This window comes from Talpa occidentalis, unplaced genomic scaffold (genome assembly GCF_014898055.3).
Source record: "Talpa occidentalis isolate TD23 unplaced genomic scaffold, MPIMG_talOcc4v2.1 talOcc4.11, whole genome shotgun sequence".
Lineage (NCBI taxonomy): Eukaryota > Metazoa > Chordata > Mammalia > Eulipotyphla > Talpidae > Talpa > Talpa occidentalis.
Genome location: NW_023601104.1, coordinates 12054848 through 12070423, shown reverse-complemented (window position 1 = coordinate 12070423; position 15576 = coordinate 12054848). Strand labels below are relative to the sequence as shown.

Here is a 15576-nt window from a genome sequence, read left to right as displayed (position 1 = left end):
AAATAAGCAATAGGTATTTCCCTGCAGCATTGAGCACAATTCTTACCTGAGCAAGAAGGAAAAAAAATCCCCTTATTTTTGTCTCTCCACGAGTTCACCTTTATAATGTCTTGATGGTCTCTAATACGTGTTCTGATTTCAACATTTTGGAATTCTGAAGTCACACTATTTAGTTACCATATATCAGAACTGAAAAAATCTGTACAAGTTACTCTTCATGTCCTAAACTGGCAGCACTCCTCTGAAATGTAACCTGAAATCCTCTATTTTGGTCTAATGGAAATGAAGACCAGTTGGTTCTAATGCTCCATAAACTGTTAAAATCACCATGTTCTATATCAACAGCGTATTATTATCTCCTGTCTCCCTGTATTTGAACCAATATTAAATATTTTAAACATTAAATTTAAACATTAAATAATAGTTATAATTAAATAATCATCATTAAATAATCGCATGCAGAATGATATGAAGTGTACTGTCCTGACACAGCCTTGTCTCTTGGTTCCTGCAGTCAGTCATTTAACTCTTTTGGGGGGATGGTGGAGTTTTCCTTTAAAGCCACTCCAAGTTCCTGACATCCTCAAGCTGAAGTCCAAAACTAGAGGAAATATTCATCAGAGAATCAATCTCTCTCTCTCTAACACATGTTCTCTCAGTTCTTTGAAGGTAGGCATGAATATACTCGGTGGGTCCTTTGGTGTTCAATGTACTATGGAGACTAAACAAACCCTAAAACAACAAGCACAATTACATTACTGCTATAATTTCAGTTTTGGATTTGGTGCTGGTGAGGAGGAAATCAGCACACTCGCTCACTCAGGAGGCGTTTTTAGCTAGAAAAGCTACAAGTGTTTTTAGGTGTTGTGTTCTAGTCAAATAACAGTCCATTTTAAAAATAAAGATTCCCAGGAGAGTAGGAGCAATTGCTTGTCACAAAGGGCTGGGTAGCTTTTTGTTCCTGAATGTGCTTTCTGTTGACTCAATCTGCACTTGTTTTGAACAGCCACTTACAGTCCTTGGTGGGTAAAGCTGAGCTAATGTTCCTCATGGAAAGTTTTACAAACCCACAATCACTCAAACAATACACTTAAGCAGAGCACTCCTGTTCCAACAGATGTTCCTGACCAGGAGGAAGGGAGGAAAGCTAATTTTCCAAGTGGAGCATGCTGATTCCAGAGGGATCCATACCAGATTCAACGAAGAGATTTTCCAAGATAGTTCCGTTCTTAGAAGTATGGGCCTCACTTCTCTCGTGCTGTGACGGTGGAAATCACAGGAGAGGCCCCGCCCACAGTACTCATGACCTTGCTTACTCAATTCCTACTTGAGCTACGCACTTCACCATCATTTCATTTCCTCCTCATTCTAACTCTAGTTAAAGCAATAGGACTCAGAGAGGCTAGGCAACTTGTCCAAAGCAGTGTATAAATAGAGAGTGGGTGTGCCTGAATCCAAATCCATGTCTAACTTCTCCATGAGAAGTAGTAGGTTAATATGGATTAAACCTGATAAAATGCAGGCCGGTTTTACAGAAAAGTCTTGGTTGAAAGTTCTAAATGTTAACAAAGATTAACTGCCTTAAGAATGGGAAGCTGGGGGCCTCCCTGGTGATGGAAGTGTTAAGACACAACCTATGAAGCTATCCGCAGCCACTGCAGCATGAGTTTGATCCCCGGCCAAGGAGCTACCCACATGGCGCAGCAGACCTCTCCTGACTCACCCGCTGCTCCCCTCAGCAGTGCATTTCAGTCAGTCTGCCTGTTCTGTTCCCCACTCTGTCTCTGGTGAATCCTCTCACCACCAACCCCCCACCTCTGGCCTATACCCCAGCTCTTGTATGCATAAATAAATCTTTGAAAAAAAAAAAAAAGAATGGGCAGCTGATATATCAAGGTCATGGGGTAACAGACAAGAGAAGTGGAGGGATTCCCCTCCTATTCCTATTCACTAGTATTTTTTCCCTTTCCCTTCACACTGTCTCCTCTTCAATTTCCCATCTTTCTTTTCCTATAGCCTTTTTGTTTCCTTTTTCACACTGTAGCGAAGAATTTGAAAGCTGTATTTAATGACCCTGTGTTTAAATCTAAGATTCATTACTTTAAAAAAAAATTTTAATAATTTAAATTGAAAAAAAAATTTTTTAATTATTTTATTGAGGTAGTGTTGGTTTACAATACTGTTTGTTTTAGGGATATAAGTTCACATCTCTTCAAGTGTATGTTAACCACATCATCCCTACCACCGAAGCACCAATTAACCCTTCACCATAGCCCATTGAGACCCCTCCCCGTTTCATTCCCTCCACTCTCCCGGCCCCCACAGATAGCCTCAGTCTACAGGTAGATTTCAAAAGTTTGTTTTGGTTTAGTTTGTCCCTTTGCTTTGTTTCTTTATATCTCACATATGAATGAAATCATCAGTCTTTTTCCTTCTGAATTATTTTGCTTAACATAATCCCTTCCAGTCTCAACCCCGTTGTCACAAATGGCAATACTTCATCTTTTTTATGTCTAAGTAGTATTCCATTTTCTTAATCTATTCATCTGTCATTGGGTACTTGGGTTATATTAATCCCTTCAAATTAATGTTTTTACATTCTTTGGTACCTAGAAGCGGACATGCTAGGTCCTATGGTAGAAGGTTTTAAGAAACCTCCATATGGCTTTCCATAAGGGCTGTATCAGTCTACATTCCCAACCCCAGTGAACAAGTTTCTTTTTCTCTGCATCTTTGTCAACACTTGTTGATGTTTGTTCTTTTTGATGTGGGCTGATCTAAGATGAGTGAGGTGGTATCTCACTGTGATTTTTATTTGCATTTCCCTGATAAACAATGATGATGAACATTTGTTCATATGCCTCTTGACCATCTGAATATCTTCTTTGGAAAAGTGTGTTTAATTCTTCTAAGACTCATATCATATTGTGCGACTTTGGGAGATCATGTACCCTAAGTCCAATTTTTTTAAAAAAAAGAAAAAATTTTTGCACACAAGAGCTGGGGTACAGGCCAGAGATGTGGGGGGGGGGGCGGTGACAGGATTCACCAGAGTGGGGAACAGAAAAGGCAGACTGACTGAAATACGCTGCTGAGGGGAGCAGCGGGCAAGGATAAAACCCATCTTTTATGTTGAGGGAGTTAAATCAGATAATATATATAAAGAGTTGGTCACATCACTAGCAGAATAAATGGATTTTTTTTTAACTTCGAGGGTCAGTGAGGCTTGGATGAAATGGCATACAGTTTAGACAGTTCTGGCTTTGAGTCCTACCAACACTTACCACTAAGTGATTTGGACCAATCTTGTAACCATTCCATAACTCAATTTCCTTATTTGTAAAATGGAGTAAGATAGAACAGATTTTGAGAGATGAGCAAATGAAATGATAGACATAATCAACAGATAACATACAAAGCTCCTCTCAGTAGAACTTGGAGTAATTCACTTGTTTTCTAAAGGCCCATGTTTGCCAACACTTGATCTATTTACTTAAGCACTTAAGCACATCACCACTAAGGACCAGGAAGTGCTACAGCACTAAGGAATTTTAATTCTTTTTAAAAAGATTTTATTGATTTGCCCGTTGTTTATAATAATGTATCATTTTGGGAGCACATCATGCCTCAACATGTTCCAATGTTCATCTGCCCACCACCAAAACCCCAGGGCCAATACGCTCTGACCTTACCCCCTGTATGCTCTCCTTCCTTCCCTCTTCTCCTGCTGGTGACCAACATAGTTTCCAGAGACTAACAGTAATTTTGTTGTGTTTTGCCAGCTGTTGTTCTATTTTTTTAGAAATTTATATTCCACAAATGAGAATCCATAAGTTAATTGTTCTTCACTTTATGACATATTTCACTTAGTATGATCACCTCAAGACCCCCCCCATACTGTCCAAATGTCACTATTTCATATTTTTAATACCACAATTTATTTATTCAGTCATCTATTATGGGCATTTAGGTTGACTTCATGTCTTAGCTATTATGAATAATCTGCTATGAACACAGAGATGCACAATCTTTTTTTTTTTTTTTTTTTTAAAGATTTATTTATTTATTTATACAACCACTGGGTACAGTCAGAGGCGCAGGAGGGTGAGAGAATTCACCAGAGCCAGAGTGGGGAGCAGAATAGGCAGAAGGACTGAAGTACACTGCTGCGGGGAGCAGTGGGTGGCAGGAGAGGTCTGCGCGCCATGTGGGACCCTCGCCCTGCAGCCGGGGATCAAACCGGTGCAGCAGAGGCTGCGGGCAGCTTCGCAACCCAGCGCTCAACCGCTGCGCCACCAGGGAGGCCCATGCACAATTTTTTTGTATTAATGTTTGCATATTCTTGGAATAAATACCTAGGAGTGATATTGCTGGATCATATGATATTTCCATTTTTATTTTCTTAAAGAATTTCCACACTGTTTTCCACAGAGACTGGAAATTTACAAGGAATTTAAATTTTGAAGCTATCTTTTGAGGCTATACAATAAACATAAAAAGAAGGTAGAATGATAAAGTGCAATGAAAAGGAAGCCTGGATCCAGTATTGCTTGGGCATTAACTGCCTGTACAACCTCATATAAGTCTGTGGCTGTATCTGTAACTTAAGGGAATTGGTCTAGATTAGTGAGTAGTGTCTGGAAACATTTTTGATGGTCACCATCTAATGGGTAGAGGCAGGGATGCTGCTAAACATCCTATGATGCACAGGACAGATTCTTACAACAAATAATTATCCAGTAAAAATAAAAATAGTGCTGATGTTGAGAATCCCAGACCTAGATGACAGCTAAGTTCCCTTTGTGCTCTAACATTTTAAGAAACTACGATGAGGCGGCACCAACACCAAACAGATGACTTTCTTTCTAATATCAACCAACCAACAGCTTCTTATGAAGTTGCTCCAAATTTCCTTAAGGCCGTGTGTGGGGGGTGTAGGGTTGGATTTTTCCCTTAGCTATTTGGATATTCTGAAATCAGTGCAAATTTCTGAGACCCAAAGATGGAAGAGAACCAGAGATGAAGGAAGCACAGTTCTCTGGGGACTTGGCTTCTCACCTTTGCCATTAGAATCAGGTTTTCCAAAGCCAGGAGATTCCTTTTGGGAAAGATGATTTAAGTAAGTCTGAATCAAGATCAGAAGAAAATGTGATACAACAGCAGAGATGAGTGTCAAATACATCAGGCTAAGTGAAAGAAATCAGACCTAAAAGGTTACATACTGTTTTATTTCAATTATATGACAAAACTGGAGGGACAGAAAACAGACCAGTAGATCCCAGTCAAATTACACTACTTTGTAATTTGACTACAAAGAGATGAAGAAATTTTAGGGATCGTGGACTGTTTTATATACTAATTACAGTGTCAGCCACACAACAGTATATGTTTGTCAAAACTGACGGTACTGTATACCAAAATGATAAATTTTTACAGTGCCTAGATTATACTTCAGTAAGACTGATCCCTCTTCCCTCACCTGCCCAAATGTGATCCCATATGCTGTAAAAAGGTTTACTATGCTTTATGACAATCTGCCTCTCATATCCATGGTGGCCTCAGAGTCATGGGGATCAGGGTTAAGTCTAGGCTCTAATTTCTATGTCAAAACAATGAGTCCCTCTCACCATGGATAGGAGTCCTGTCACCATCTGCAACCTCTGGCCCTACTCCAGCCTATGACTGAGAAAGGTTCCTTTCCTTCTCTTTTATCTTGATGTCCCTTCAAACCAATGAGTGCCTTAGACAATTAATAAACAAGCCAAAATAAACCCCAGGAGATGCTAGTTTTATCTTTCTGCACAGGCTTCCTGTCATTTGGTCTTTTCACTGAACTTCAAATAAGGCAACAAAAGCAGCAGCGTATTTATGGCTGCCCACTCAATTATTTTTACACATTCAAGTTACATAAATGTATAACATAAGCCTTGCACCAAACTCAGCCCAAGCTTGTTGATATAGGTAGACAAAGTAGATTTGCTCTGTTTATACTGGTACACGGACAAACACAAATACACACACACACCCCTCTTCTGATCTATCAAAGGTTATTTGTGTCTTAAGGAGTAATATTTAATTCTTCTTATGTACAGTACAGCTCTAGGTATGCTATCACCCGGGGAAAACTGAAATAGCCATCAAAATGCTCACACTTTCTGCTAACAGACCACTGTCTTCTATGCCAAAAACACAGTCACAACTGCGAACTGCTATAGGAGTCCCACCCTCTTACAGAGAGTCATTTCCTTCCTTGTCTCTTCTTGATGGATCTCTGTGGAACCGTTACAAATACCAGCAACCAGATACTTCACATGCTTGAGTGCTAGATAAAGATCAAGGGCCACCAGACAAGTCTAGACCTGTCAGTGTCTTCATCTTCCCAAGGACAGAGAAGACTTGCTAGAGGCCATGTATATCATTACTGCTTATTTTCTGCTGAGCATTGGTAGGAAACTTACTGTGACTACAAAGCAGGGACTAAGTATTACAACAGAAGGGACCCACAGAGACAACAAAGCCCATGTGGTCAAGAGTCTTGTTTCCACCTGCTCTCCTGAGCAGGGGAAAAATGGAGTGATTACACTTCCATGGTTTAGAGCTATCCAGTCATATTCAGACGTCTGCATCAGCAGAAAATCAGTACTGTTCTCTAAGTCACTCACACTTGATAATGTTGTTCCTTGGGGATATCTAGAAAAAATTTTAGAAAAGACTAAAATACTTTAGCAGAAAACATGTTTTGGCTCTTTAGTCAAAGGTATACAGATGAATATACAAAGTTATCCAGGGTTCCCCTCAAATATTCCCATTTCCAAAGCACGTATTCCTGCAGTGTTTTCTTTCCTTTTTAAGTATGATGATACTGACTCAAGAAAGGCCAAATAAATGATTTTTCTTATTTTAGGATTTGCACAGAGAGAATTCTGGTAGCAGCTGGGGTGAAGGCAAGGCTTGCTGGCCACCCTGGGGACTAAATACATGATATCAACAGAGCTCAACCCAGAACAATACTGCTGCTTCACAGAAACAGAAGTCCTATAGACCCATCTGGCCAGATCTGCTGCCAGAAACCTGTAGAGAGGCATGCACAAGAAAGTTGACAAACAGGGCCTCCCCTGGTGGTGCAGCGGTTGAGCGCTGGGCTGCGAAGCTGCCCGCCGCCTCTGCAGCGCTGGTTTGATCCCCGGCTGCTGGCGAGGGTCCCACATGGCACGACAGACCTCTCCTGTCCGCTGCTCCCCTCAGCAGCGTATTTCATCACTCTGCCTGTTCTGTTTCCCGCTCTGGCTCTGGTGAGTTCTCTCACCCTCCCGCACTTCTGACTGTACCCAGTGCTTGTATAAATCAATCAATCAATCAAAAAATACATATGTAAAAAAAAAAAAGAAGGGTAATGAACAATCTTAGCCTCCAAAGCCTTGGTTGGTCTTCACAATCCTCAGCAGATAAGCAGAAGTCACCTCTTCCACATCACACAGGCTGGCAGACTACCCCTCTTGCCCTCTCAGTCTATGCTCAAGCAAAGCCTAAAACTCAAAGAAGAGAATAGCCACCAGGATTCCTGAGCCCTCATGCTGCATAGAGCAGCAGACTACCTCTGAGGTAGGTGAACGTTTACCTCCACAGGAGCAGAAGACTACCGGAACTAACTTGTACGCACCTGAATCATACTGAGGCTCAAGTGTAAATGGACATAGCCAACTTCCGTGCACTGAGCATGCAGCCTCTCCTCACCAACTTGCTCTTTCTGCAACTGATGCCTCTCACTAGCCCTTCTCAGATCAAAACATCATTCATTTCTGACAAAATGATCATTAGAAATAACCAGGGCCCAGATTCCATGTTAATGGCCCAATAATTATCCAGCTAGGAAGAACTGAGCAGAATAAAGGAAAAATGAGGTTACCACATCCTGAGACGCATAGTGGGGATCCTCCGGGTTGACTGACCAGTAGCAGTAATCAAAACCGAATGCCACAATCTTCTCTCGGGAGTCACCAAAGCTGTCCAGTCGACTGTCGACCTAAAGTCAAACATAAGATTAATGTCTTCCCCATTAAAATATCAGAGTCTGGCCAGTGGCACTTGATTCCTTTTTGCTAGAGAGAGACCTGTGCTGTCATCAGAATCTTTATAAGGATTGCTGAAAAAGAAAATAATAATCACCTTGACCTCATCTCATTAGGTGCAAACAGAACCCCAGAGAATTACATTTGTCTCACACTGACATATCCCTGTCTACATATGAACCGACCACAGGAGGCATAGGAAAGGTTGGAAGGAAAAGTCTTTCTCATTCTGGGCTTCTTCTCACCACTACCATTTATTGTCTAAGCATCATATCTAGGTAGATGATACCAGGATTGCATGAGTAGTTTGAATACTGGGTCTAGCCGGCTCTATAAACCTAGGACTTTCACAGGAGCCCCTCACTGGGGACTCTCAGTAAATTAGAAATCACACTGGACAGAAGAACTAGGATCAATCCAACTGCCAAAGGCAGATGAGGGTAGAGCCAGAGGTTGGAACTGCACCGACCTCCAGGTACTGGGGAGAATACTATTCACAGATACCCTGTCTTACTATTTTTTTTTTAAAGATTTATTTATGCATACAAGAGCTGGGGCACAGGCCAGAGATGTGGGGGGTGAGAGGATTCACCAGAGACAGAGCGGGGAACAGAACAGGCAGACTGACTGAAATACACTGCTGAGGGGAGCAGCGGGCGAGACAGGAGAGGTCTGCTGCACCATGTGGGTTTCTCTCTGGCCGGCCGGGGATCAAACTCATGCTGCAGAGGCTGCGGATTGCTTCATAGTGCAGTGCTTAACCCCTTGCGCCACCAAGGAGGCCCCCTGTCTTACTATTTAAAGTTTAGACTCTGTATAGGGAGAGACAGCCTCTCCCACGAACCACCACAAACTACAGTAGAATAAGGCTGTCAGAAAAATAGTGATTCTTGGTAAATAACTGACCTCAGGGATGTAAGCAGCCAAGGAGGAGTGCAGAGGGGCATATTAGAGTTTTGATCCTGGCCAGGATTTACTCCTAAAAACCAAAGATATTAGATCTCAGGATAAAGCAGTTGAAGTGATTAGGAAACAGAGATGTAAAAGAGAAGCGCCAGGGAATAAAAAGTATTTTGTCCCTGGGAGCTCCTGTTGAAAGTTTGGCAGGTCATGTTTAGATCACATCACAGGAGTAATGTGGGAGTGGACATGGCAGGGAGCACTGGGATCCAGATAACACTCACTCATGCAAGCAGCTTCCACAGCTCTCAGGAATTTGGGCTACCACCTGCAGCAATACTCACATGGCCTGATTCCCAGTCTCTCTCCACTCCCCACTCTCTCTCCAAGGCCCAGAAAGGAAGAATTCCTTCTACTTCTGCTGACCTCATAAATGGTAGAACGGGATGGAGGAAATCAGCCCTAGGAGGGGGTAAGGGGTGGGGAAGGAAGTTCCCTGTTTGTCCAGTTGTGACTTGCAGCTCAGTTAAATCCATGAAAGAGAATTTGTTAGCAACACATATTAAGGACCAACTCCCTCCAGGAATCTGAAGGTTCTTATCTGGATCTCACTATGGTCAAAACAAATCCTGCAGTAGCAGATGCATATGAAAATCCCTACTAATGCATCTAGATGAAGTGATAGCAAACAAGAGGTTTGGGATAGAGTGTAACAGATGGTCAGGTGAGTTAAATATGCACACAGATTGCCCCCAGCATGATCTAATTAGCCATGCCCCCATAACAGTCCATGTGTTTACTTCAAAGTAGCTCCTGACCAATTTCCAAAACAGCTGCACTGTATTTGACAACCTGAGCTATAGTAGTTACATCCCCTGAACTTCTTTCCTGCTTTATTTTTATATTTGCTTCGTGGTTGGTCAAAGCTCATCCCACAATTTCCCTATGTGTACTTCCCTCTCCTACTATCCCACTCTAAAACACATCTCCACATACACCTTCACCCCACTAGCTGTAATAATATTAGCTCTTCTAGAAAGAAAAAGGAAAATAATTTCAGGCTTACCTTTAAATTCCTGATTTTTGCCACTTTGCCATCAACTTCCACAATAATTCTTCCCCCTTCTTTGGTCTCCCTAGAAACAAGATCCAAACTAATATGAGAAGAAACACTGAGGGGTTTTTTTTTTTTTCTTAATCAAGAAAAGAGAAGCTGAGACCACTGTTAATTGAGACAAAATGTTTCCCTACTGCCATCTGTAACTGGGGTCTCTGTCTCCTTAAGCAGCTATACCACATCTAAGAGTCTCCATCCACTGGCATCTTCTCTGAATGGTTAGAATTTGACTCTGGAACATTTAATAGTCACTGTTATTGAGCACCTGCTATGGGTGGGGCATTGTATTGGCTGTAGTACATGTTATACTTTACCTTACACAACTCCCTAACACTGAATCCTGATACAGCTTCGTTTTAACAGAGAGAGAATTATGTTACTTGTCCAAAATCACAAGGCTACCAATGGCAGAGCTGGGATTTAAACCCAGATTTCTCTGACCATAAAACCTGGGCTCTCAACTATACCTTATAAATCAGGTGAGGAAACCTGGAGAGTATCCTTGGCTTAGCCCACGCTATGGTCCTCCTTTTCTCTGGGATTTTGAGCATGGACAGTAATGATAAAAGTTCTGGAGTCTCCTGTATTGAGATCCTGAGAACTTCTTCCCTAAATCCTTTCCTTATATCTTCCTAAATTGGAATGAGAGTCAAAAGCCTCAGGAATCATCCCATGTTACAGTTCTATAATAATACTGCTAACAATTAGCCACCCTCACCATTCACTTTAAAGGGCTTAATCGAAGTGATTCACATAACTGAAGCCCCAAATGAATGATATATACTCTATTTTAGCTATGAAATCCTTTTTCATAACCTAAAGAACTTTAGCTAAAGTACTCAAGGCCAGAATTTTAATAGATATGAATTCAATTCATTAACACTTCCTCAATTACAGTGAAATGTATAAATTAAGTTACTGCCAGTTTGGGATCTGAAAGCTGAGAAAATACATTGTCTCATTTTTATCTTTTCTAGGGGTTCCCAAGATGTAATCTTGAGAATACAGTTGGAAGATACAGGCTACACAGTAAGATAGGGGTCTTGAGGTTTAATTTGTTTTAAACTACAGTGAGGTTGGGGTAAAGCCCTAGATAGAAAATTCCACTCTCCCAGGTAATGAGATTTTTGTTGCTAATTTCCCCAAGGCCCTGATGCTCTTGCACATTTCATGCTAAGTAGTACTTAAAGCAGCAGATATTCTTAGTGCCCTGAAATCATAAAAGGCCCACCTCAGCCCTCAACTTTCCTAAAGAAAATATTTCATATTTGATATTGATCTTTTATAACTTTAAGTTTTACAATATTTTATAAGTTTTTCCTTTCTGCATATTAAAGTTGGTTTTATTATTCACCCCCATGATAAAAGTAATACATAGATTACAGTAAATCGGTACAGTAAAGGGGAAAACCCTTTATAGCTTTTCCAAATCTATTGCCTAATTTTTTAAGGAGTGCCTTATTATAAGGCGTCGTATAGGGCTCTCCAGCATAAAGCAGCCCCCAATTGGCCCCCCCAAAAAAGAGTACTGAACTTGAGCTTTTGGCAGAAAGATGTGACACTGGAGGAGAGTGATATGCTATTCCACACCTGCCTGGACCACTGCCGTGGGTAACCAAGGGTCCCAAAACAATCTAGGACAAAATGAAGGTGAATTAAAGTTGAGCAGAAAAAGGGCACCAATCTCAATTAGAGAGCCGATGTCACAGAGTCCAGTGTAAGTCTACCAAGGAAGAACATTAAACAGGGCACAACGGTGCTACTGCCACTTGCCTGTGGGGTCCTTGAACGCTACCAACACCCCTTTGGTTTAAAGGTTTCAACAGAGTTTTCAGTTACATTTATCCTAAGACAGTGTTTCTCAAAGTGTGATCCCAGGCCATTCTCATCAGAATTACAGATGGTGGGGCTACTTAATTTGAATTCCTGTTAACAAGTTACACTACAACAAGCTCACCAGGTGGATTAAATGCATACTATAATTTGAGAACCAATCTCCAAGAAGGGAAAACAACCAAACCATTACCACTTGCTATACATATATAAAACTTTAAAAAAAATAGGCAGCAGTCCATCTGCCCACCTGTGACTTTTCACCAACTCTCTCCTCTGCAGGGCAGCAGCTTCTTGCCTGCCCGTGACCTGTACCTGCCGGGACTTCTCCTCACTGACCTCCCTCAGTGGAGGCCACTTTCCTCAAGGCCGACTGCCTGCCACCATGCAGGCCTCTCTCAACAAACCTGTCCCTTTGGGGCAGCAATTCCTGCCCACTTGTGTCTATGCAAGTGTCTCTAACTCTTCCGTCCTTTTTTCTAAACCTGCTCTTATAAATATAAAAAAATAGATGGCTAAGTATAAGGAGGGGAATGTTAAAAATTATTATCTACTTAACATTTTTTGGACACTTTAAAATGAGTCAGGCTCTGTGTTAAGTATTTTTTTAAGGTTTTTTTGAATGAATGATTTGATTTTTTATTTTTTTATTTATTTATACAAGCACTGGGTACAGTCAGAAGCGCGGGAGGGTGAGAGAATTCACCAGAGCCAGAGCGGGGAGCAGAACAGGCAGAAGGACCGAAGACACTGCTGAGGGGAGCAGCGGGCGGCAGGAGAGGTCTGCGCGCCATGTGGGACCGGCCTCTGGTGGCCGGGGAGCAGCTGGGGATCGAACCTGTGCTGCAGAGGCTGCGGGCAGCTTTGCAACCCAGCGCTCAACCGCTGCGCCACAGGGGAGGCCCTGTGTTAAGTATTTTTAATGTGTTATTTCACTTAATCTTCATAAAAGCCATTGAACTAGTTATCCTAACTTACAGATTTTTTTAAAAGCACAGAAAGGGAAGATAATGTATGAAAAGCGACTTTTGACAGGGCAGTTGGGAGGCGTGTTCCAGAGGCTACAATTCTGGCAGACTAGGACACGTTCTCAGTGATGACGAATTTTGGATTGATAATTGGCAGTATCTTATAATGAGATGTGATATTTCTGATTATGGGCAACTGTGAAGTAGAGGGAAGAGTATCAAAATCATTTCCTACATTATTTTACTGAGGGTCAGTTCTAGTCCTACTGTGCAAACAGGCATCTGATTGAGAAAAAAGTGCAACTTTAATGTATCTCAGGAAGAAGTAGCTTGGTCTGCTTAATCATATCTTGGCTTACCTACTTCTACATCTTATGCAAGAAAGACCTAGTGAGATTGTCAGTAGAAAAAACAAAAAATGGAAGCTTAGGCCAGATGATCTCTAAGATTATCTGTACAACAGTTGCAATTTGTGTTAACTGAGTCTGTGCCAATGACTTCTTTGGAGGTTAGCTTAAACCATGTAATGAGCAGAGTCCCTACATTTAGGTGAGGCTGAGGGAAGATGACGGAAGGCAACAGATCCTGGAGTATAACTGCATCTCTGCAGGATTCTGTAAGAGAAATGGTCTCACTCAGCTGGGGTTACTCAGGGTTTACCCATATCTTCTGAACCTGTGCTCCTGAATCTTCAGGCTGCTATAACCTACTCACACCTGGATATCTGAGTCTTGGCATTATACCACTTGCTGCTCAAGGCAATTAAGCTAAAAGTAAATAAGCTTTTGTGCCCTTCTCTCCCCCTTACTTTTGTTGGACATGTTATTCTCTACTGTGGCTGCAAATAATTCCGTTTCAACAGCATTCTCTCACTCTAATCCCTACTATCACAATTCTTGGTTCCCAAGGAACTAAGAAGTTTCTATTAGGTGTTATCTTGAGGGCTCTAAAAGAAAAGTTCTGCAAAAAGAGGAGCTGCTCCAAAGGGTAGGAACTGCACCTATGAAAACCCCCTAACCTTGAGCCACCACATCCAATTACGCAGAAGGCTGATGCCATAAGCCATTTACCAATCTAAACATCACAGTCAGGCACCTGCTGCCCTCGTCCTCCATGATACTTCTTCTGCCGTTTTTCTTGATTCTTTCCCCAATCTCAGTGCTCTTCTCACTCAAATGCGTGCTTTACCAAAACCAATCAATCACCTCCATATGAGTATAAACATGTCAGTACTAAGTTGTTTTCCCTTTTTGCCCAATTTTCAAGCCATCTTATTGTCCAGGAAAAATTTTAAAAGTCTCAAATAATTCCATTATGTATGCTCTGGTCCCAAAACACACAATGCCAATTTTATCTCCCATCACTCACCTTCCTCCACACATCCTCTCCCCAAACAACCAAAAATTATCTCTTTTCTAACAGCTCATCTACTGTGCCTTCCGGTGATCTTACTACAGAGTGATTTTCCACCTTTTCCACCTGTTACCAAACCAATAGAAATCCAAACACCAAATCTCTTTGAGGTCTTCCATGACTCTCCAAGTCTATGGGTGGAAAATTAGTGAAGGGGGAAGAAACGTGGCTGGATACTGGAGGCCTCAAGAGCTGAGAGGCGCAGGATCACACTGACCCACCAGGAAATGGGCTCTGACCAGGAGGAGGGTTAGAGAGAACTTCCCCTGCTTCAGTTCTGTGGTGGGGTAGGATGAAACCACGCACTCTCGGGGCTTCAATTTCCCTCTCACATCTTACAAGCTGTCTTTCCTTTTTTGTTTTATGCATACGAAAGCTGGGGTACAGGCTAGAGATGAGGGGGGGTGTGTGTGTGTGTGAGAGGATTCACCAGAGACAGAGTGGGGAACAGAACAGGCAGATTGACTGAAATACACTGCTGAGGGGAGCAGCAGGTGAGACAGGAGAGGTCTGCTGCGCCATGTGGGTAGCTCCCTGGCTGGCCAGGGATCGAACTCGTGCTGCAGAGGCTGCAGATTCCCTCATAGTGCGGTGCTTAACCCCTTGCACCACCAGGGAGGCCCCACAAGCTGCCTTTCTTAACATTTTCACTGGGAAACCCACGTGCACCCAGGTGCACGCCCAATTCAACCTTAATCCCCACAGGCATCCTAGAGACACGAGGAGAGACCGCCCTGTCCCGCGCAGACACACTCTCCCAGCACCTCTCACCCACCCGGCGAGGAAGCCACAACCCGCGCAGGAGGACTCGAGCCACGGTCCCTCCAAACTCCAGGGTTTGAGGGCAGGAGCCCGGGACACCGCGCAGTGCAGCCGACCACCCCCGAAGCACATCGCGAAAGCTCCACGGAGGGCTCGTCGCGAGTCCTCCACGGTCCCGGCCCCTGACCCGCGGCGTGGGACACGGGACCCCGCCCTGCTCCCAGCCACTGACGACTCCGGCGCCCCCTCCAGTCCAGACTCACCTCTTGCTGAGGGGCCGGACTCTCACTGCCACCCGCACGTTCGCCATCCTCCGGCCTCCGCGCAAGGCTCGCCCGTGGGCGCAGCTGCAGCATCCCCGGCCCCCGCCCCGAGCCCGAGACGAGGCGGCCCCGCCCGCCCCACGCGCCCCGCCGGGCCCACGCCCGCCCGGGCGCCGCCCCAGGCGCGCCGCAGGCAGCCGGGGCGGGCCTGCGGAACGTCGACCAATCATGAGCCTCGCAGGCGGGAGGGC

The 15576-nt window shown here is 43.3% G+C and overlaps 1 protein-coding gene across 4 annotated transcripts in view; it reads right to left on the bottom strand.

Moving 5' to 3' along the window:
• Positions 1–15419, bottom strand: part of STARD9 (StAR related lipid transfer domain containing 9) — a 102934-nt gene extending 87515 nt beyond the window's left edge. For 3 of the 4 annotated variants that reach the window (XM_037502308.2, XM_037502311.2, XM_037502312.1), the window contains exons 1-3: positions 15326–15419; positions 10036–10105; positions 7907–8023 (exon numbers count right to left, since the gene is read on the bottom strand). In XM_037502308.2, coding sequence (XP_037358205.1) covers positions 7907–8023; positions 10036–10105; positions 15326–15372 — 234 coding nt within the window. In that variant the 5' untranslated portion in view covers positions 15373–15419. Of the gene's footprint in view, positions 1–7906; positions 8024–9313; positions 9432–10035; positions 10106–15325 lie in introns of those variants that run through there. The other variant, XM_037502309.2, reaches the window with a different exon arrangement.
• Positions 15420–15576: the final 157 nt, after the last annotated feature.